The 24845-nt window shown below is 39.3% G+C and overlaps 1 protein-coding gene across 1 annotated transcript in view; it reads left to right on the forward strand.

The window, feature by feature from the left end:
- brinp2 (BMP/retinoic acid inducible neural specific 2) overlaps nucleotides 1-24578 on the forward strand; it is a 120818-nt gene extending 96240 nt beyond the window's left edge. The window contains exons 7-8 of the mRNA XM_021589513.3: nucleotides 13376-13598; nucleotides 19919-24578. Of these exons, the coding sequence (XP_021445188.1) occupies nucleotides 13376-13598; nucleotides 19919-21038 (1343 nt within the window). The 3' untranslated portion in view covers nucleotides 21039-24578. The remainder of the gene's footprint in view (nucleotides 1-13375; nucleotides 13599-19918) is intronic.
- Nucleotides 24579-24845: the final 267 nt, after the last annotated feature.

The following is a 24845-nucleotide window of genomic DNA, read 5'->3' on the forward strand; positions in this document are numbered from 1 at the left end:
TTACTCTCTTGAGGTACATAGACATCTTACCAGGGGCTCAGGAGTGTTGGCCTAGGTCCAGCAGCAGACTCTCTGAGACTATTTCAAACACCAGTTGAACCTCGCTACTCTTTCTGTCATGTGTCAAACTTTTTTGTTCACTTTAATACATGAACAATGGGAGCAAAACTTTCCAAGGCTCTATTTCTGGTATGAAAGTGATTCATCGTCAAACTTGACCGGTAGCTCAGCGAAGTAGCACAGATGCTTGCGGAGGAGGTGTTGTATACTGAAAATAAAGTTTTTTTTCCTAGGGAGAAAAACATCATCAACGCTGTTCAATATCTGACTGCTTGCAACAAAGACATTGAGCTATAAATAGAATAGCAGATGAAGGCCTCTCCTCCCTCTCCTGCTGACAAATAGATGAGACAATGGCAGTTCATCTTCTACTATTGTTCATTCTGTGTGCCTGTTGAGAGAGAGATGCATCAAATCCACATGGGGTAATTTAGTGTGGTTAGGGATCCTTAAGCTCAGGCTCCATTTGTCACCAGGATCGCCTGTAGAGAACCTTTTTTAATGAAAAATGTAGTGTGTATGTCTAAAATGGCACCATGTTCCCTATACAGTGCACTACGTTTGACCAGAGCCCTATGGACCCTGGTCAAAAGTAATGCACTATATAGGTAATAGGATGCTATTTGGGACGCGTGTTTAAAGTGGTCGGGGGGAAAGGACTACATGCCCCCCTGTACAAAGGTAGCTGGTAGAGGTGCATTACATGTCTCTGGGGGGTGGCTCGTGTAACGTATGCTCTCCCTTTATACGGTCTCGTTTCCTAGAATCTTTGCACTCCCAGGGGATACTATCTGAGAATGTAGTCATGGTACTAGTCCTTCCTCTCCCCTCGACAGAGTTAAAATCACTTCCTACAGGTGAAGGTATAGCTTACATAACTACCTCCCTGCGAAATAAGTGGACTTTGCCAAACAGGAAATAATGCTACAGTATGTTGTAATATGAGCATGTTTTACTTGCATACAACGTGTTTAACATACTAATTGATTGCACGTTGCATCACAATATCGATATGAATATTCTCTTGAGCACTGGTGCCCAATTGAACGTTCTGCTTAATTGGCACTGATGAACATTTAATCTAAAGTACATAATAGTGGCTTGGAAAGATGATGACATTTCGAAAGGAGACAAATATTTAGTAGACGAAAACTTTTTCATCATTGTGATGTCGCCAAATTGACTTTAGATGAAGTATAACTTTAGCTCAAGTATAACTTTAGTTCGCTTACGTTAGCATTGCTTGCTATTTTTTGACAAACTTTGCTAGTTAATGGCAACATTGCTATCTCTAAAGTATATTTGACAGCATCAAAATGATGACAAAGTTGTTTGGCTACTTTAGAAATGTCATTGTATTTCCAAGCCACTATACTCTAATTTAGCCATAGAAATCATTAGCCCCCATTAAGAATGACTGGGCACCACTCAACTTTCGGCATCAGTATGTCTGAGAGTGGCTTGAGAACGTTGATAACAACGGTGTGACGCGACTAAGTAACTGCGGTGCAACCCATGCATACTTTTCGAGACTATATTGGTGTTTTTGTTGTTGCAAATTGAGCTAATTGTAAACAAATGTTTTTTGTCAAAACATTGTTATTGAAAAACATTCAACTGATGTCAGGGATTATTTGTGAGTACAGCTCAACTCAGTAGCTAATGACAATGAACTGCCTTCTGTTTGTAAGTGTAGGCATTCAACATGGACAGTTCACGAGGCCAGGGGTAGTCTCCATTGGCTCAATTACATTGTGACTCACACTGTTGAATCCAGCTAATCAAATGTCATAGTGCTAGAGTCACTACAGCTAATGAGGATCTCATTAACAGCTTTAAACACAGTTCTTTTTTCAGGGCTTTGTAAAGGCTGTTTAATAAATACTAGCTATATCACTTTTCAGGTAAGACCCAGATGCAGACCACGTTGAAGTAATAACTGTTTACTAATCCAACAGGGGAAGGCAAAAGACAGGTCAAGGGCAGGCAGGGGTCAGTAATCCAGATAGGTGGGGCAAAGGTACAGGATGGCAGGCAGGCTCATGGCAGGCAGAAAAGGTCAACACTGGGAAAACTAGAAAACAGAATCAATCAAGAGACAGGAACAGAGTGAAAAACGCTGATAGGCTTGACGAAACAAAAGGAATTGGCAACAGACAAACAGAGAACACAGGTATAAATACACAGGGGATAATGGGGAAGATGGGCGACACCTGGAGGGGGTGGAGACAATCACAAAGACAGGTGAAACAGATCAGGGTGTGACAAGCTAAGTCTGTGTTGTTGTACCGGATGTGTGAGTATTGTGTGGGCTTGTCCACCACTAGATTAAAAAGGTTCTATGCTACCTATTAGTTACAATAACTTGGGTGATTATTATGTTGTTGTTTTTTTAAATGTAAATTCTATTTTTATAGCAAACAACAAGAGAGCTGTCTGTCTCTCTGTGTGTGTGTATGTCTGTCAGCATAGCAAGTTGTATGTGAATAGTGTAGTGTAGTATAGTTGTGTAAATTCAGCGGTACGGTTACCCATCAGGACAATAGAAAACGGCCTTCATATACTAAAGGTGAAGAGGTATTTATAGTCCTTCATTACTCATGTGACCTCAGATCATTGGTAGAATTTAATTGAAACAAAATGTGGTATTCATAAATTCACAATACCCTATTAACAACATTGAACTTTTAATTATTTGTCTATGTTTAAAGGTTAAGCAACAGAAACTAAGTACAGTCAACTCCCAATGCCTCAAAGGTAGACAGTGCCAGCCACGTTACAGCAAGTATCTCCCAGGTTGGCTCTTCCCTCTTGAGCTACTAAGCCCTAAGCCCATTTCTGAATGTACTTTGCAACATAGGCCTTGCAAACATCTTTATCTTTACTTTGCCCAAGGCAACAAACATTTTCTAGCGTGAGGAGAGATGAAACTTCCTCATATTCCCTACTATGAGAGCAAAGACTTTTAGTTTGTTACAAGCTCTTCGATAAAGATTATAAGGGGTTCTCTTCAATCAGTTTCGCTTTGGCCAACATCCGCATAGCGGTTGTTTTGGCAGTGTCTGAGGTGTAACTGGTAAGAGCTGTCAAATCCACAATGGCTCCCAGCATTATACCTAAAGTGGACATTTCTATTGGCTGCATGGAGTCACAATAGCCTTGTTTACAAGTTGGAAAGGTGGAATGTGTCTGTCAACTACACCTGCATTAGGATGATAGAAATCTTAATTATCTTGTTTGAAGATTTTTTAATTTGAGTGTAAATATTTCTATATAGCCTACACTTTCTCGCTCTGAACTTCTAACAGGAGTGGGGTGGGTGTGGCTTTGTGACAATGATCCGATTTGGCGCCAATGCAGTTCCACCTCCAACACGGCAAAACATCCGCTATGCGAGTGTTTGCTATCCCCAGTTAATGCTTGAGCTGATTGAATCTAGTCCTTACTATTAGAAAATGTGTTTTGAACGCTATGTCAGAGGCAGTGTCCTGATCAGGGCAGTGACTATGACTTCCTAGTTTTCGTCCCAAATGGCACCCTATTCCCTATATCGTACACTACTTTTAAAAAGGAAACTAAAGAAAGTGCACACCTAGTGGTTAGCCTAGTGGTTAGAGTGTTGGACTAGTAACTGAAAAGTTGCAAGGTCGAATCCCTGAGCTGACAGGGTAAAAATTGGTCATTCTGCCCCTGAACAAGGCATTTAACCCACTGTTCCTAGGCCATCACTGAAAATAATAATTTGTTCTTTAACTGACTTGCCTAGTTAAATAAAGGTTTTAAAAAAAGAAGGTGTTTGAGGGAGAGGATGAAAGGTGTAATTTTCACCTGGTCTCCCATGCAGGGGAAGCATTGTAATCAAGGATTTAAAGGGGGAGGTGCTGAGACACATAGGCTACCTTTGTCATGCACAAGATTTATAACTTTGCAAGTCTATTGACACTATTCACAATACTGCATGTACGCCTCACAAAAATTACATCTACCATAAAGGGAATTTAAGGTCATGTTTGGTATATAAAACAAATACGATTAAACAATATAATAACTGTGAGTGGGAACATAGTTAAATCCCATCTGTCTTCATCCAACTAGGCCACCTGGCTTCCTTCAATATACACAACCTTGATAATGGCCAAGGTTAATACATTTTATTATCCAGAACCATCAAATACACAAAATATGAATGAGTGAATGAATGAAGATTCTAATTCACTTAATGAATTAGGATTCTAATGGTTACCTGGACCTCATTTAGCATTTAATCATAACGGCTGGCAGACCGTGCATATTTTGTCTTAAGGATTAAGAATCAGTGTACCATTTTGTTAAAGATTAGAGCCAATTTAAAATAATAGACAGCAAGTAAACTATTTTAACAGAGAGCCAAACAACATCCTAGTTTACACTCTGTCACGCCCTGGCCTTAGTTATCTTTGTTTTCTTTATTATTTTGGTTAGTTCAGGGTGTGACATGGGGGATGTATGTGTTTTGTCTGGTCTAGGGGTTTTGTATGATTATGGGGTGTTTTCTAGTCTAGGTGTTTATGTAAGTCTATGGTTGCCTAGATTGGTTCTCAATTAAAGGCAGGTGTTTATCGTTGTCTCTGATTGGGAACCATATTTAGGCAGCCATGTTCATTGGGTATTTTGTGGGTGATTGTTTCCTGTGTCTGTGCCACATGGGGCTGTTTCATTGCCAGTTCACGGTGTTATTTTGTATTTGTGTTCATGTTCAGTTTTCCCTATTAAAACATGGACACCTACCACGCTGCGTATTGGTCCGATCCTTGCTACACCTCCTCAGAGGAAGAGGAGGAAATCTGCCGTGTCACACTTTTAGAAAAAGGGTGCTATTTAGAATCTAAAAGAGTTCTTTGTCTGTACACATAGAAGATCCCCCTTTAAATAACCCTTGTTGGTTTAAGGCAGAACCCTTTTGGTTCCAAGTAGAACCGTTTTGGGTTCCATGTAGAACCGGATCCCAAAATGGTTTTGCCTGGAACCAAAAAGGATTTGACCTGGAACCCTTTTGGAACCCTTTATTCTAAGAATTGTACCTGTCAGATACTGTTCGTGGAAGACGTTACAGGGTTATGACAAATGCATTCTCTGACAGAGTGATAGCCGATGACGATAGCTTACCTGGTAGCAATGTTGATACTATTTATGGAGTCAAAAGGCGAATTAGTACTGCTGGGAATTGCCAGGGACCTCACAATATGATACTATCCCAGATACGATATGTATTGCGATTCTCATGATTCTATATGCATTGCGATCCAATACTGGAATTGTATTGTGATTCGATGTTCCAAACATATTGCTCAACATATGTCTGCTGCAGAGGGATAAGAGAGAGCCATGAGAAAATGAGTTTTGATCAGTAATGGAAATAAGTCCTGAAAACAAATTGGCTCCCTATTTAAAAGAAGATGGAGAACAAGCTATGAAGGAAAAATACTGGAGTTTTGGTGCAGGTACAGCCAACTAGCGAGAAAATTATCTTGCAATATTTCCAAAACGATACGAAATATCGGCTAAAATAATATCCCAATATGCAACTGCATCGCCTTCATTCCTCCATCAATACTAATTAGAGGAATATAATGTATTTTTCCATGGCAATACATTCTTACTATAGAACACAGAAGAACAAATGACTGTCTCATTCCCAACTGCAGCTTGATGGTGTAACATTGGAGAGTACTGCTTTCATACTGTAAGAGCAATGAAACAATACATTCTTGTTATGCTCCTTGGTCAGGTTAGAGAAACTGGTGCCCGACTACAAGAACTGGGCTAGATCCAATAGATGACTCAGCTCAATAAAATGTCCTTAGAAATGTTCCCAAAGCATCTGCTTTAGTCAATGGACAGCAGGCGTCCTCTATGGCACTGAAATTACATATTTTGGGGAAATATCTCATTCAATGCATTACTCACTAAGTGTAAAAACCATTATCCTCAGGCAAGTATTCTGAGAAATAGCTGCTGGGGAAATGCTGCCTGAATGATTGACCCCCCTCCTGTTCACTAAATCTATTATCCAGGTTGGATCTTACCGCATGACTTGGTGAAATATTCCAAACAGTCAATGCTAAATAACTTGTGAGTTTACTCAAGCTTCTGGTGTTACCCTCTCTGTTGTCAAAGTTGACCTGGCAGTGGTAATGAAACAATTTGCCATGCTTATTAATAATACCCAAAAGGGGTTTGACCTGTATAACATGAGGTAAAAGGGAATTGTCTAATGGTATTCTAAAGAAACTGTATTTCTCAACAAATTATAACAGAAGCAGTACTACTGTACTGTGCTTCACATCCCTGAAACGGATGGTTCTTCTGGGTTATAAATTGTGGCAAAGCGACACTGTAACACAATGATCACCAACAAGGGCAAAAGAGTGTACAACATCAGCTAGAATGAGCATCCTAATTCCAATAAATATTTGATGATGTTATATTGAATGTCAGATTTGGTTTAATGGGAAACATTTCAGTACAGCTCCTTATTCATTGTATGCAACATAAACCCTTAAATGGCAACAATAAAAAGCCCAGATTGCCGAACATAGCCAAATTGATAGTTTGTCTTAGCTCATGTGTATAGCCATCCATGATCAAAGGAAACAGTAATCATGAATCTGTAGATTTTCCCTAAGAAATCATAAAGCTATCATGAGTTTGTGACATCTTGCTCCACACGTTAGCCATAAATACTGAAATATCTGAGCCTTGCAGATCAAGAGCAAGAGTCAGTGTCAGGTTATTATGTTTCAGCACCAACCCTGGAAGAAGGAATCATTGTAGTAGTGGAAATTGATCTCCTTTATGAGTTTGTCGAACCTTAGAGCACATAGTGGTGTTTTACCATGCTAAAATCACCCACCAGAGAGCAATGAGCAGAAACCTGATAGCATTGGTTTCCCGTGTGTGCAAAGGTCGAATATATTTATTGTTCATGCTTTACCAGCACTGACAGAAAGTGAGGAGCATTTCTCATATGAAAAATGTTCATATGTTCAAGGCAAAATAACAAGATACTTGATTTCTTGAAGAAAAGCTACTGAAAATATAGTGATACTACAGAATTCCTTGAGCCTACAATAGGTGAATATTTATTTGTCTGATGGGAAAGTTGCTAGTCTCACATTAACAAAGAATCCTGTTCAGACAGCATTGTGTTACTTTGTGAGTGATCTCGGTTAACCCATACATGTTAAGAGAACTGATTAAGAGATGCTAACACCTGTGAAATCATGATTTGTCCAAATAACCAGAACTGCTGCTGCTCGTTATCCGACACATCCCATTCAGTCCTGACAGATTCTTCAGTTAACAGGCAGAATCGGTCCACAAGCGATTACTTTGTGAGTTATCCAAAGGGAGAGAGAGTTATAAGCCATTTACAAGGCAATTGAGATTAACCCTCAATGCAAATCAGATCCTGCAGTTTACTGTGTGATATAATATGTCATTGGGTCAGATCATATGTCTTACTTCCTCCCACTGTGCAATCAAAAACAGTGCTTCTGCTCATCATTATTTGGTTGTGGGCTGGGAGCAATACATACTTAACCTATGGTTTTTCATAGTGAGTCTTAGATTTTACATTGGTTAATAATAGGATCTAGAAACAAACTTAACAAAAAAAGTGTTTCAGTCTTGTCTAATAACTGCAACAGCAGCCATATTTGATCACATAGCATGGCCTTTAGTTTGATTACATTTTTTGTTATACCTGATGAGTCATTGAAGTTCATATATGGTGTCTTAGCCCACAAACTGTACAGCATATCTCAAGTGATACGATTTCATTCTGAAAATATTTATTTGTGTTTTGAAAATTGAAGGAGTCTTTAAGGGACAAAACAAAAGGATCTTTTAAGATATTAATGTAAATATTAATATCTTATCCAGTTATCTTATACGATCAACTAGTTTATTTGTGCTGTTTGCATAATGTCTTTCTTATCTGATACAGGTTGTATTTTCTATATGCTCAGTCTGAGCCCAACAAGATCCCCCCTCAATATCTGATATTTAAAAATCTGATACACAGAGAAGGTGAAAGTGTTGTTCTTAGTCCTGTCTCTGGAATATAAAGTGTTGAAAAATGTCATAGGAGAATAGGAACCTTGTTCATAAAGAGCTAGCATCAACTGCAGTAGTTCCTACAGATAGTTTACCAATCCCGACAAGTTTAACCTTGAAAGAAGTGCCGTCTTTATGTCAGTGTACCATATAGTGCACTGTAACTATAATGTCAAATACGGTGGAGGCACTGTATTGTAGTTGCCGTCAAAGTGCCACAAGCAACCATTTGATGTCTTTGTGATGATAGCTTGACAGCCATGTCTCACTGTGTTTTCCACTCAAAGTATTCCAGTAGGAGTAGTATACCAATGGAAAGAAAAAAAGGAGACATACGTTTGAAAGAAGGATGGTGAACTTAGATCTCTCTTAAGGTCCAATGCAGCCATTTTTTTTTTTATCTCAAAATCAAATAATTTCTAGGTAACAATTAAGTACCTTACTGGGATTGTTTTCAATTAACGTGGTCAAAAAAAAAAAAAAAAAGCTTCATAGCAAAGAGCAATGTCTCAAGCAAGAATTTAGCTAGGACTGTCTGGGAGTGGTCTGAGTGGGGAGGGGAAAACTGAAAACTAGCTGTTATTGGCAGAGAGGTATGGAACGCTCTCTCTTATTGGTTCATTAAGTTAAAACAGGCTGGAATTTCAGGCGATCTTTTCAAACTGCTCTTACACTAAAAGGGCATTTTCACAATTTCACAGTATTATTTCAACCTAGTATGGAAATATATATAAAACGTAAAACAATACATTTTTACTGCACTGGGCCTTCTCCCCCACAAAGAATATCACATTTACATAAGTATTCAGACCCTTTACTCAGTACTTTGTTGAACAACCTTTGGCAGCAATTACAGCATCAAGTCTTCTTGGGTATGACAGTACAAGCTTGGCACACCTGTATTTGGGGAGTTTCTCCCATTCGTCTCTGCAGATCCTCTTAATTAAGCTCTGTCAGGTTATATGGGGAACGTTGCTGCACAGCTATTTTTAGGTCTCTCCAGAGATGTTTGATCGGGTTCAAGTCCGGGCTCTGGCTGGGTCACTCAAGGACAGTCAGAGACTTGTTCCGAAGTCACTCCTGCATTGTCTTGACTGTGTGCTTAGGGTCGTTGTCCTGTTGGAAGGTGAACCTTCGCCCAAGTCTGAGGTCCTGAGTGCTCTGGAGCAGGTTTTCCTCAAGGATCTTTCTGTACTTTGCTCTGTTCATCTTTGCCTCGATCCTGACTAGTCTCCCAGTCCCTGCCACTGAAAAATATTCCCACAGCATGATGCTGCCACCATGCTTCACCGTAGGGATGGTGCCATGTTTCCTCCAGACATGAAAAATGGAATTCAGAACAAATAGTAATCTTGGTTACATCAGACCAGATAATCTTGTTTCTCATGGTCTGAGAGTCTTTGAGTGCCTTTTGGCATACTCCAAGCGGCTTTCATTTGCCTTTTACTGAGGAGTGGCTTCCGTCTGGCCACTCTACCATAAAGGCCTGATTGGTGGTGTGCTGCAGAGATGATTGTCCTTCTGGAAGGTTCTCCCATCTCCACAGAGGAACTCTGGAGCTCTGTCAGAGTGACCATTGGGTTCTTGGTCACCTCCCTGACCAAGGCCCTTCTCCCCGGATTGCTCAGTTTGGCCGGGCGGCCAGCTCTAGGAAGAGTCTTGGTGGTTTAAAACTTCTTCCATTTAAGAATGATGGAGGCCACTGTGTTCTTGGGGACCTTCAATGCCGCAGATTTTTTTTGCTACCCTTCCCCAGATCTGTGCCTCGACACAATCCTGTCTCGGAGCTCTAAGGACAATTCCTTCAACCTCATGGTTTGTTTTTTTTCTCTGACATGCTGTGGACTCCAATCAAGTTGATGAAACTCCCCAAGGATTATCAATGGAAACAGGATGCCCTTGAGCTCAATTTCGAGTCTCATAGAAAAGGATCTGAATGCTTGTGAAAATAAGATTATTCTGTTTTTTATTTGTAATAAATTTGCAAAAATGTGTTTATTTTTTAAACAGTTTTCGCTTTGACAATATGGGGTATTGTGTGTAGATTGCTGAGAAAAAATATTTTTATTTTTTATTTTTTTTTATTTCACCTTTATTTAACCAGGTAGGCTAGTTGAGAAAAAGTTCTCATTTGCAACTGCGACCTGGCCAAGATAAAGCATAGCAGTATGAGCAGACAACACAGAGTTACACATGGAGTAAACAATTAACAAGTCAATAACACAGTAGAAAACAAAGGGGGAGTCTATATACAATGTGTGCAAAAGGCATGAGGTAGGCGAATAATTACAATTTTGCAGATTAACACTGGAGTGATAAATGATCAGTGTACAGGTAGAGATATTGGTGTGCAAAAGAGCAGAAAAAAATAAATAAATAAAAACAGTATGGGGATGAGGTAGGTGAAAATGGGTGGGCTATTTACCAATAGACTATGTACAGCTGCAGCGATCGGTTAGCTGCTCAGATAGCTGATGTTTGAAGTTGGTGAGGGAGATAAAAGTCTCCAACTTCAGCGATTTTTGCAATTCGTTCCAGTCACAGGCAGCAGAGTACTGGAACGAAAGGCGGCCAAATGAGGTGTTGGCTTTAGGGATGATCAGTGAGATACACCTGCTGGAGCGCGTGCTACGGATGGGTGTTGCCATCGTGACCAGTGAGCTGAGATAAGGCGGAGCTTTACCTAGCATGGACTTGTAGATGACCTGGAGCCAGTGGGTCTGGCGACGAATATGTAGCGAGGGCCAGCCGACTAGAGCATACAAGTCGCAGTGGTGGGTGGTATAAGGTGCTTTAGTGACAAAACGGATGGCACTGTGATAGACTGCATCCAGTTTGCTGAGTAGAGTGTTGGAAGCCATTTTGTAGATGACATCGCCGAAGTCGAGGATCGGTAGGATAGTCAGTTTTACTAGGGTAAGCTTGGCGGCGTGAGTGAAGGAGGCTTTGTTGCGGAATAGAAAGCCGACTCTTGATTTGATTTTCGATTGGAGATGTTTGATATGAGTCTGGAAGGAGAGTTTGCAGTCTAGCCAGACACCTAGGTACTTATAGATGTCCACATATTCTAGGTCGGAACCATCCAGGGTGGTGATGCTAGGCGGGGATGCGGGTGCAGGCAGCGATCGGTTGAAAAGCATGCATTTGGTTTTACTAGCGTTTAAGAGCAGTCGGAGGCCACGGAAGGAGTGTTGTATGGCATTGAATTTAATAAATTTTAGAATAAGACTAACGTAACAAAATGTGGAAAAATGTCTGAATACTTTCCGAAGGCACTGTATGTTAATAACTTGTTCAATCAAAGCAATGGAAGAGATATGGGGATTCCAAGGGGGGTTCCTTAATAATTCAGGTGCAGGATTCAGTAATAACAACATTTTTTAGTAATCCATTGAGAAATGGGAAGATATTATATCACTGTATTCCATGCAACGACATCACAAAAGCATCTGCTCTGTAACACACAACTCAAAGATACAAGCTTTATGGCAGTGCATTGTCCTCATTTAAAATATTGGTTTCACCCTGCCTAATATCAAATAATAGTTACAGTGCTGCCATTCAAAACCATGATTCAAAATCCTTGTTTTTGAGAAAAATAAACAAGCCCAGCTTGCTGTCTGTTCTGTTCATGGTTATATGAATCACTAATACGCCCATCAGAATGAAAGTGGGCTGTGTCCATTATGGGAAATAACCACATCCCTTTTTCTGACACATTTTTAAAGGCCTACATTTTCCATGAATGTGAACATAAAGTCACAAATGCCAGAAAAAGGGGAATAGACAGACACATTACTTTTGTGTTCTGTGTATCCCAATGATCATTCAAATGGCCTGGGTTCTCCAGTGCATGTGGAGGGAAGCAGAGGCATTGATCACTCCAGTTAATGGCACCATATCCTACGTCCCAAATGGCACCATATCCCCGCTCCTATGGGCCCTAGTCAAAAGTAGTACACTAAAAAGGGAATAGGGTGCCATTTGTTTCACATGGTGGGTGAGCCTGACAAACAGCAAGTCGATGCGCCCTGATTTTCAGCTATAGGGTGCAAGGTGAAAGATTAGCTTTTTATTAGATGACATTACCACTCTATATCCTTGGCTTGTCAGGTGGGTGGTTAGAATCCGTAAGTACATGCTAGGAAGATGTGTTATTTGATGAGGGCATAATGTAGTGTCTAACCACATATGAAAGTACGCTGTTACTCTGCCTCCTCGTGTCAAAGGAGACCACATTTTCGGAAGTAGGTAACCATAAGGGAATAACATCTATGTAAGTACAGGCAGGCACATAATAGGCTACTTATCACTGCTTGTTCTGTTTTCCAAGAAAAAGGGAAGTAGCGTACATTACCAGTCAAAAGTTTGGACACACCTACTCATTCAAGGGTTTCCAATTAATGCGTGTTCAATTAATGCATGTGAACGCATGCCGACAACATAGAAATGTAGTAAGTTTTTTTCAGTAGTAGTTCCTCTGGTATTATGCCCATGTCAACAAATAATCAGGCAGGAGGTCTATCGAGATATAATGCAATCAAATCATTTACCATTAAACAAAATATTTTAACACTGAACAAACTAATGGATCCATCAAATACCTATTGCGACATCGCGTGCATTTGAGACTGATAGTATGAAGAGAGGTGACACCGCAAGTCTGATGTGTAACCCAATTGAGCCGTTGAATGTGATAAACTAAAACTTGATGTTTTCAACTCATTTGGTGTTGGCTCTGGGAGCCAGAGGTAGCTCACTCAGGATCATCGAGCACTGTAAAGACCTGAGCCTGTCAGTTTAACTACAAATGTACTCACTACAGTGTTGCCAAGAGTAGCATACAGGAATATAAAAGCTCCAGCCCCCATAACAATTGCAGGTCTCACTCAGTTGGGCTTTGTAAAAAAGTACTGTGTGTCTTCATTGCAGTGATTTGATAAGATACTTCATAGCAGCTGCCTAGGGCATAAGTAGGAAGTCTCTGGATGGTTTAAATTAGTGAAATAGTGAAATAATATAATGATAATGTCCATGGTAAATTAGGGATATGAACCATAATTGCACATTAAAAGGTATAATCCATAATATAAATATCTGGTTAAAATTAAGAAAAGTGAAGAAAATAAAAATATATTGATGGTTGTGAAATTATTTACTTTTTTAAGATTAATAAAACTAATCATGTTTATATGGTGATTGTTTCTCAATTTCTTAGATGAATTCAAGGCCTTCATGAAAAAACTACCAACGGACCGTTTTTTAAACACATCCATGGTATTCAAGTTTTGGGCAACAGATGCAGCTCTCCAGAAGCGCTACAGCCAATTGGAGATCAGCACCAATTTGGTTCTTGGGAAAGCCCAGAAGATTGTGAGGAAACTCTTCACTCTGAGCAAGCGCTGTCCCAAACTGCCAAGGATCAGCCTCTCTAGAGAAAGGTATGAAAATGGGAACATCACATGCTCTTAAATAATTGCTGAATTATATTGTAATATCTGCCATATCAGATGAAAACGTGTTTATTTAGGCTTTTGAACATCTTACACCTACTTTATTGGTAAATTACATAAATTAACTATTACGTAAAACCACTTGATGGCATTCTATCATCATTGTTTCCTCTTTTATATAAATGTATGTTGTTTGGGTCAGGTCTTCACCCTTGACTTTTTCCCCATTTTGTGGTGTTACAGCCTGAATTTAAAATGGATTTAATTGAGAAGTATTCAATGTGTTTTTTATGGCAAGACTAAATAAGTTCAGGAGTAATAATTTGCTTAGCATGTCACATAATAAGTTGCATAGACTCAATAATAGTGTTTAACATGATTTTTGAATGACTACCTCAACTCTGTACCCCACACACACATCTGTAAGGTCCCTTAGTCGAGCAGTGAATTTCAAACACAGATTCGACCACAAAGACCTGGGAGGTTTTCCAATGCCTCGCAAAGAAGGGCACCTATTGGTAGATGGGTAATAAAAAAGCAGACATTGTATATCCCTTTGAGCATGATGAAGTTATTAATTACACTTTGGATGGTGTATTAATACACCCAGTCACTACAAAGATACAGGCAAGATACAGGCGTCCTTCCTAACTCAGATGCCTGAATGGAAGGAAACTGCACAGGGATTTCACCATGAGGCCAATGGTGATTTTTAAACAAGAGTTTAACCTTTCGACAACATTCCGCTGAAAAGGCAGCGCGCAAAATTCACATTTTTTTTTTCCTATGTAACTTTCACACATTAACAAGTCCAATACAGCAAATGAAAGATTAACAAGATGTTTATCTACCCATCGTGTCCGATTTCAAAAAATGTTTTACAGCTAAAGCACAACATATGATTATGTTAGATCACTGCCAAGTCGAAAAAACACACAGCCATTTTTCCAGCCAAAGATAGGAGTCACAAAAAGCAGAAATATAGATACAATTAATCACTGACCTTTGATGATCTTCATCAGATGACAATCCTAGGACATCATGTTACACAATACATGTATGTTTTGTTCGATAATGTGTATATTTATATCCAAAAATCTCAGTCTACATTGGCGCATTACGTCCAGTAATGTTTTGATTCCAAAACATCCGGTGATTTTGCAGAAATACTCATAATAAACATTGATAAAAGATACTAGTGTTATTCACTGAATTAAAGATAGACTTCTCCTTAATGCAACCGCTGTGTCAGATTTTTTTTTTAAATTACGGAAAAAGCATAATCTGAGAACGGCGCTCAGAACCCAAAACAGCCAGAGGAATATCCGCCATTTTGGAATCAACAAAGTTAGAAACAACACCATAAATATTCACTTACCTTTGATAATCTTCATCAGAAGGCACTCCCAGGAATCCCAGTTCGACAATAAATTACTGATTTGTTCCATAAAGTTCCATCATTTATGTCCAAATAGCCACTTGTTGTTAGCGTGTTCAGCCCAGTAATCCATCTTCATGAGGCGCAGGCACTTCATCCAGACAAAAACTCGAAAAGTTCCGTTACAGTCCTTTAGAAATATGTCAAACGATGTATGGAATCAATCTTTAGAATGTTTTTAACATAAAACATCAATAATGTTCCAACCGGAGAATTCCTTTCTCTTCAGAAAAAGCACTGGAACGAGTGGTAACTCTGTCATGAGACCAAGACTCTCTGCCAGACTACTGACTCAAAGAGGTCTCATGACCCACTCCTTTATGGTAGAATCCTCATTCAAGTTTCTAAAGACGGTTGACATCTAGTGGAAGCAGTACGAAGTGCAACCTCATCCATATCTCAATGTGTATTCGGTAGGCCAAGCTTAGAAAAACTACAAACCTCAGATGTCCCACTTCCTGGTTGGATTTTTCTCCGGTTTTCACCTGCCATATGAGTTCTGTTATACTCACAGACATCATTCAAACAGTTTTACAAACTTCAGAGTGTTTTCTATTCAAATCTATAATTCTTTTCTCTTCAGAAAAAGCACTGGAACGAGTGGTAACTCTGTCATGTATATAATATATAATATAATATGCATATATTAGCATCTGGGACAGAGTAGGAGGCAGTTCACTCTGGGCACGCTATTCATCCAAAAGTGAAAATGTTGCCCCCTATCCCAAAAAAGTTTGGCTGTGAAAAGAGGATGGCTCAACAACATTGTTGTTACTCCACAATATTAACCCAATTGACAGAGTGAAATGGATGCAGATACAGAATAAAAAATATTCCAAAACATGCATCCTGTTTGCAACAAGGCACTAAAGTAATACTGCAAAAAAATGTGGCAAAGCAATTCACTTTTTGTCCTGAATACAACGTCTTATGTTTGGGGCAAATCCAATACACCACATAACTGAGTACCACTTAGGGCTGTTGCGGTGACCGTATTACTGCCAAAGCGGTGGTGATGAGTCATGAAGACAGTTAAATACCATGTGACCGTTTAGTCATGTTAATTAGGCTTCTCCCAGCTCTGATGCCACTGATGGTCATTAGTAGCCAACCAAACTTGCTAACTGCCTTGTACTCGGCACTCTATTGTCCCTCTAATCACTCTGACATCAATGCAAATGTATTCCAAATCTAATCAAACATGAGCTCATGTCACGCAACATTTCTATAGGCCATGTAATTGCGCAAGAAAACAGAGGAGGATCCCATCTGCTTTCTATAGGCTAGGCCTACTATATTTATTTCTCAACTTTGCTAATATTAATCACATTGCTTATATTTACAACAGGAGTATTGCCTACCTGGCTGGTAGCCACAGGAAAAGCGTCCTCCAATCGCTATTTAAGTAATAAATTAAAAAAATCGATATAGGTGCATGATAATGGTCCATTCTAAATCAAAACAAATTTCACACAAATATTATTTAGTATATCTAAAGACATGATTAAATCAAGAATAGTCTGATGACAATATTAGCCTATCACTTGTGAATTATATACTATGACTTGTGAATGATGCCCAGCATAATAAACAATGTATTTTTTTTTGCAACATTTTCTGAACATAGTCGCACACATCATGTAGCCTAGCTCATAGGCATAGTTTGTTTAACAACTAAAGTGGCCAAATAACTTCTTAAAATTAAGAAGGGGTGTAGAGCCTAACTGTCATACATAAGCAGCGAGTGAGTTTAAAGTTTGTGGAAGCTCATTTTCACCAATAAAATGCACCTTTATAATAAAAGCATTACATGCATAATTGCATTTGCGGACACTTTTGAGAATGGTGTTTCTCCCTAATAGAAAATTAATGCTTATAGCCTACTACCATGTGCGCATTTCTGCACTTATAATGTGAAATAGCCTACTAGTTTATCAACATTTTAAGCTGAAAACGTTCTGATCTGTTGCGTCAGCCACATTGCATCACAATGTTTTTTTGAAGGTAGTGGTTGTATGAATTTGGGATCTATCGCATCCCACAACTGTCCCAGACTATGTTTGGAATATTTATTTCTCGCACAGAATACTGTAGGTCGACCTTTTCACTATGGAGGATAGTAGATTGACATAGGCTAGTGCTTTTGCTGTTCGTTAGGCCTACTCTTGGTGTTGGCTGATGAAAAGTAAATGTGGACAGTTCTTCCAAATATCTTCAATATGCACCTCGGAATTGGATAAGGATGCGCGCAGTTGCGTCCCCGATGTGTCGGTCTTCACTTGTAGCCTGTGAGAAAGATCCAATCATGTGATGGAGAGCCATGTAAGTGAGAGGTAATTCAGAGCGCGCAGCACAAGGGGAGAAGGGCACAACGCAAGCACTCAGGGAAAAATGTACAACACAGCACTCAGGGAAAAAGGTACAACACAGCACTCAGGGAGAAAGGCACAACGCAGCACTCGGGGAGAAGGGCACAACGGCCAGCGGCCGCAAAAGGCATGGATTTTTTTAGGGTGCATTACGGCATCACTTTGTTAACCGCTCAACACAGAATAGCCGCATGTGCGCTCTCTCTCTCTCAAATCGTTTGGAGAAAATACCCTTTATTTTTTATTCAGCTTTGTTCATTTGCATTCATCAAACTATAAAATAATGCCACGGAATTCTAAGCAAATCTTGTCTGCTAAATTAACTAGTATAGCCCACAGCCATTTGGCATAGCCAGATCAGGACCTAACCTAAGGACAACTCAGAGTATGCTATTCTGTTCTTCTGAAATAGACTACATTTTCTTCATATCATGCTTCTTTAGAACTGTCTAAAATAAATAATGGATTTGTTGTGAAGATGTAGGCTATATTACATGGATTTATTAGACTAAAATGTAGATGTTCCAAAGGTCTGCATCAATGGGTTGTGTGGAAGCCAGGAGATGCTAAATGTGTTTATGTTTATTAGCGGTCAATTACCATGAGACCGACAGTTATTTGCTTGACAATCACCGGCTGACAAAATCTTGTGACTGTCACAGCCCTAGTACCTTCTCTCCATATTTTTAAGGATAAAAAAATAAACAGAATGGAGCTTAGCACAGGCAAAATCCTAGTGGAAAACCTTGTTCAGTGTGTTTTCCACCAGACACTGGGAGATGAATTCACCTTTCAGCAAAACAATAACCTAAAACACAAGGCCAAATCTACATTGGAGTTGCTTACCAAAAAGACAGTGAATGTTCCTGAGTGGCCAAGTTACAGTTTTTACTTAAATATGCTTGAAAATGTATGGCAAGACCTGAAAAGTGTTGTCTAGCAATGATCAGCAACCAATTTGACAGAGCTTAAAGAATTTAAAAATAATAATGGGCAAATGTTGCACAATCCAGGTGTGGAAAGCTCTTAGAGACTTACCCAGAAAGACTCCGCTGTAATTGCTGTCAAAGGGGATTCTAAAATGAATTGATTCAGGGGATTGAATACTTATCAAGATATTTTAGTGTTTTATTTTTCATAAATGTTTTACAGATGTTAGAAATGTTCTTCCACTTTGACATTATAGAGTATTTTATATATAATAGATATATTAAATTCTATTAAATCCATTTTAATCCCACTTTGTAACAAAGAAAAATATGGAAAAAGTAGAAAGGTGTGAATACTTTATGAAGGCACTGACTTGGCTGAGTTGTCTGTCATTAAGATGCAATTTGTTATCTGATGCTGTGAGAAAACCAGGGCAAGAGTCTGAAATGAAAGAGAGGGCGAGAGAGAGCTGTTTAGTATCTCTGCCCCGATTGAAGTGGTCTTTATGATGTGAGGTCTACGGTGGCATGTCTGTAATCAAGTGCTCTTAGAGACAACAGGTTGGTGTTATTAACGTATTGCCCACTGAACACTTCAATTTCTTTGACAGGCGCTACCTCTGGCTGTCATTCACTTCCTTAACTGTTCAAACAAATAAAAACAATCTATTCAGCTCAGCTGAGCCAGAAGATGTATTCTACATTATCATGTGCTATAGAATCCCTCATTTTGATATGCATGCCTGCGGAAAGGAAAAGTTTCATTTTTGAGATTTATTTTGTGCAAGTCCCAATACAAAACCTGTTGAGTAAAACTACTATTTGCAGAACCAACTACTCAATAGTGCTTAGTAGAAAGTTACAGCAAAATACAACATTTTTAATTCATGTACAATATTTGTGTTATTTTCCCTCTAAATGAGGTTGCACCAAAAATCCTACCAAAGCTTGTACATAAATAATGAACACAGATTTAATAGCAAATTATGTATAATAAATCGACAAATAGATACAATCTAAGAATGATTTAGCAATAACATATTGGTATTTAAAAGAACAAGCATGTTCTGCAGGTTCTGGAATACATGTTCTGCATAATTCAATAGGGCTGAGAAATAGTGTGAAATGGACTCTGGAAGGCATTATACTCCAGAGTAAACTGAAGAGTTGAGAGAAGGATCTTGTGTGTAGGGCCCTTGCTATTCTTCTGAATCCCAAAGACGGGCGATAAGCCTTTTAAAGGCCACATCAATCATTATTTGACACTTACTAAATGGGATGACGTTAAGTGAACGTTAAGGGCTATATTGTAAAGGTTATTTCCGATTACCCTGAATGCAGTCTTTGCTAAAGAGGGAATATTGCCTTTAAATTTCAGCTTTCGCTGTAAAGCTGAATTTCTGCGATGCGCATTGAATAGAGCCCTAAGACATTGTCATCACTTGTGTCCTGTATGCACTACTCTATCCTTTCTATAGGGTGCAATAGTGTTAGTCAAAGGTAAAACATTTTAAGTAAAGATGATCTCAAAGTGAAATTATGTTTTTGAAAATAATGCTCTTTCCTCTTTAGGACACCAGGATTTTGGCTGAGCAAGGCCCAGTCACTCCTGTACTGCAACGAGCATGGAATCCTGGGCACGTTTTCAGAGGAGATGCAGAGCTGCACCTGCACTGCAGAGCACAGTAGCGCCTGCCAGGGGACAGTGCCCTGTGAGGTCGGAGAGGGGTCGACCTGCCTCTCATGTGCCCCGGACAACATCACCCGCTGTGGCTCGTGCCACCCTGGCAATATCCTGCACCTGGGCTCGTGTCGGCCCAACATAGCAAACTCTCTGGACCACTACCTGAACATTGACTTTGACATGCCGGACACAGAGGTCAAGTATCTGCTCCAGCAGCTGGACAGTCGCATGGAGGTCCATGCCATCTACATCAGCAATGATGTGCGTCTGGGCAGCTGGTTCAACCCGGCCTGGAGGAAACGCATGCTCCTCACTCTAAAGAGCAACAAAAACAAATCCAACCTCATTCATATGCTAATGGGAATCTCATTCCAGATCTGCTCCACTAAAAACAGTACCCTGGAGCCTGTGCCTGCTATCTATGTCAACCCATTTGGGGGCAGCCATTCGGAGAGTTGGTTCATGCCTGTCAACCAGCAGGACTTCCCAGACTGGGAGAGAACTAAATTGGATGCCTCTCTGCAGTGCTACAACTGGACGCTGATGCTGGGCAACAAGTGGAAGTCCTTCTTCGAGACGGTGCACATTTACCTGCGCAGCCGCATCCTGACCGACGACCCCACTGTCAACGAGACCCTTTTCTACGAGCCCCTGGACCTGGACGACCACACGTCCAACCTGGGCTACATGAAGATCAACAGTCTCAAGGTGTTCGGCTACAGCATGCACTTTGACCCAGAGGGCATCAAAGACCTGATTATGCAGCTGGACTACCCGTACACGCAAGGAACCCAGGACGCAGCCTTTCATATGCTGCTGGAGATGAGAGACCGCATCAACCGGCTCTCCCCGCCTGGAGTGCAGCCATTGGACATCTTTTCATGTCTGCTCCGACACAGGCTCAAGCTCTCCACCAGCGAGGTGGTGCGCATCCGAGACTCCCTCCAGATTTTCAACTCCAAGCTGCCCAATTCCTCTGAGGCAGAACTGGGCCAGTTATGCAGCTAGCTCAGTCTAAATTAGGGTCCAGAGAGTGCTGTGCTGCTGGTTACTCTTCAGTCATCCGCCAATTTATCCATCTGGTTTGGAAAACATGTACATATATTTCTGAGATGTCTAGAACATTCCTATACACTTGCTGAAAGACTGTGGCGTGTGTTGAATCTGTTGAATGTGGAGTGATGTCATGACAACAGATAGAGTTTTTAATATAGAAAGCAAGGAGCTCAGATGAGTTTTCAAAAGGATCACTATGGCTGTTCATCTGTTGGCATGAAGTTGAGGAAACGGAACAGGATTTCCCTTTCTAACTTTTTTTATTTGGTTACAGAACAATTTCATTTAAAAGGGAAAATATGATGTGCTGAATGAGTTGTTGATTATGCTTAACGGTTTATTTTGATAATCCTTCACATTTGTTTATCCTTGCCTTTCCATTTTATCTTTCGTTCAAAACCATACAAGATATGTATTTGTGCTTAACATTTGGTTGAGAAGCCCATGACTGAATCGTTCTATTCAGCAACATTGTGGCAAACCGAGTGGCATAAATGTCTTAAATGTTGAGTTTTTCAGCGGACTTCAAAATGAATTCTTCTGACAAGGTTACAAAAGGTCTGTGGATACAGCTCTGTAAATATTGCTCCATCTATGTGGAAAGTGCATATGCCTTTTATTTGATAACCAAGTGCAAACACCCCAAAAATATTTGTAACAAAAAAAAAATCATGCCTTTATAATGGAGAGTCAATGTTCAGATAAAAAAAGCACATTTAGTTAAGTTTAATTTCCAAGCTAGATGTTTTGAATATATTTTGCAGACATAACACCTTTTTTGGAATAGGCTAACTGTATTTGCATTCTAATGAGTACACTGTATTGTGGATCTTACCTGTCAATGCCAGTCACAATTCCAGTTAAACATATTGCGGAATTTTATTATTTTTTAAACCAGTTCTTTAACTCAAAGTTTATTAATGGTATTCACGGTAGGCCTAGATTGGAACTCAAATTAACATGAGCTGATAAACTGGAGACCATGCATTTCTCTTAGTATAGTATATTCCAACTGGATATGTTTCAAATCTTTTACACGGATTGTGATGGTTCAACAATTTACCATACTGCTATATCTATGTCATATGTTAAAGTACTATTTGACCTTTCATTATTTACAAAACCTACATCTTGAGTGAAAAATTGCTGTCATAAATCTACTGCTGGAATAGCTGTGTTTCTAGGATTTATCAATTGTACCATTGGACAATAGGAACATTTGGTCTCGACAAAGAACACATATTTAAATGTCCCTCTTCGCTGTACGAATCCTCTTTGTTACCATGAAATGGAATTACCCTGGGTGCTTCCTGATAAGATGAATGTTCTCTAATATATGAAGTGCAGCATTTGCAAGTTAAAACTCATTTCCAAGGTTGTCACAGTGCAGGGGAACCAAACACACATTGTCACATTGCATCAAACTCACTGTGCTTCTGAACAACCTGGGAAAAACATCAAACTATTTTAATAAGATGGGAGTCACAAACACAGAGTTTGTAAATAAAAGTTATTTATCTTGGTGTCATCTAGAAATCATCACTTGCCCTTCAGCTAATCGTCAGGACAGTGAAGGACACCCAATCAATCAAGGAGGGTCTATTATGCTGTGTAAACGTTTCAAACATTCCCACAAGAAAATGAGGGAAATGGGGTTGGCAATTTTTCTCCAATGATTTATTATGTTTTGAGAGTCCAATAATTTAATTGATGTTGTGGTATTGGTCAAATAAAATGTGGTCCTTGTACTTATTTTTTGCCTATACCTGTGTAGGTCATGTAGTACAGTCATCAATTACAATTTTGATTATAGGTTCAGGGAAATGTTAGAAAAACTAAGTGTCTGGAGAATATATTATTAATAGCACACAGATAAAGAGAGAGGGGGAGAGAGAGAGAAACTATAAACATTATCAACAACAAATACAAGGTACTATTACAATTTCATTACTATGGACATTATCATATAATAGAAACATTCAAACATTCCACTCCAAATCCACATCCACTTGCATATCAGTCTAAAATCTAAGCATGCAAATGAATGCATTAACTCTCCTTGACTTGATTGGCTAGCCTCTCGTTACATGATAGACAGTACACTGAGTACAGCAGATGATTTCATAGTGCATTTATTTGCCATGTATTCCTTTCTGTTTGTTTGTTGCCTTTGACTGCCTCTGACTGCCTCAGTCCATAGGACAGTAACTGACGGTTAGCATGGCTGCCAGCACACAGCACTTATCATACCACCCAGATGTTCTTCTTTCAAACTCTGTATTCTTTTATGTCAATCAGTGGTGTAATTTCTTCCAATTCTGCCACATTGGACTTCTTTTAACATTTGAGGCACTTCATTGTTAACGGCGGCCGTCCTTGAGCTTTTTATGGCCACCATGTTCAAGGCTGGACAGCTCTTTTCATGTGTGCTCTATCCATTTTCCATTGGTGAGAGGACGCCTGACATGTAAATATCCCTGTGGAAGTAAAAGGTCTTCTACAATGCCAACACTGTCACTTAGCAGTGGCCTGTTTGTCTGGTGTGCAAGTCTTGGGACTGGTGCCAACGTCCTTAGGCCTCAGACAGGCATGACCTCACAATTATGGTTATAACTTATTTGATATGTGGGGGACAGCTTTCTTTCCACAGGGAGCCCGACCTTAGCTTTTCAATGGGTAATGATATGAGAGAATGGCACCACTATAAGAGGTTATCATTACAGTTTGATTTGAATGTCATCTTTAGCTGCCTTTATTTAATTACATTTTCTATGTCATCAGTATTGCTACCATCAGAATCAAACTATATATAAAGGTGGTAGTAACATGGTTAAAAGATTTGAACAAGTTGTGAACACTTACAATGATCAATTATATACATTTATCTCTGATATAATTACAGTTATAACTTGTTCCTATATTTCTACCATGTAAGTACCTATGCTGTAAAGTACACTACTTATGCGAGCCATTCAAGAAATAAGCAACAAACTCTCTGTATGTCTAGCTTGTACTATTCCTGACACAATTAACCCGAGCAGTTTTTCCGTACAGTATGAAAGGTAATTGTCGTTCGAAAAATGTACAGATATTTCCTAAACGCCTTCAACTTCTGTATGGTTATAGAATAAGATGTTGTTTTGCCCCTGAAAGCTACAAATGTCCACAACCAAAGTGCTGAATGTAAATATTCTTAGGTTGACTCCATCCATTTTGATCAGACGACTTCACACAGCTCAATCAAGAATATGAAATATCAGCTCAGTATCCAGCTGAAAGAGTTATATTTGATTATATGATCATGTTTTATGTATTTGTATCTGTACATACTGAATGAGGCGCTACATACACAAACATACTGATATGCTTACTGGTTGGCTCTGTAAAGAACCGTTTAACTTTTTATTATTGTTTGATCAAAAATATTTGTTTCTCTCAATGTTTTAACAGGATGTAAATGTTCTTATATTAAATAATAAAAAAGAACAACTACGTTTGCATTTCTTTGTATTCTATCCATATAAAAACAATTAATTGGATGCAAGGTATTTCAGATATGCATTCGGAAAGACATTGGAGTAAGTTACCTTTTTCAGTTGCGTATGTGTTCTGATAATGATATTTAATTCGGACTACTTTCGATGTCAGTGGAGGTGGTTGGGAGAAGGTATAGGAGGACAGGCTCATTGTAATGGCTGGAACGGAGTAAAAGAAACGGAGTCAAACGTGGTTTCCATATGTTTGTTTTTGATACTGTTC

The sequence above is a fragment of the Oncorhynchus mykiss genome, chromosome 28 (assembly GCF_057628025.1).
Source record: "Oncorhynchus mykiss isolate SJ-2025 chromosome 28, ASM5762802v1, whole genome shotgun sequence".
Classification (NCBI taxonomy): Eukaryota; Metazoa; Chordata; class Actinopteri; order Salmoniformes; family Salmonidae; genus Oncorhynchus; species Oncorhynchus mykiss.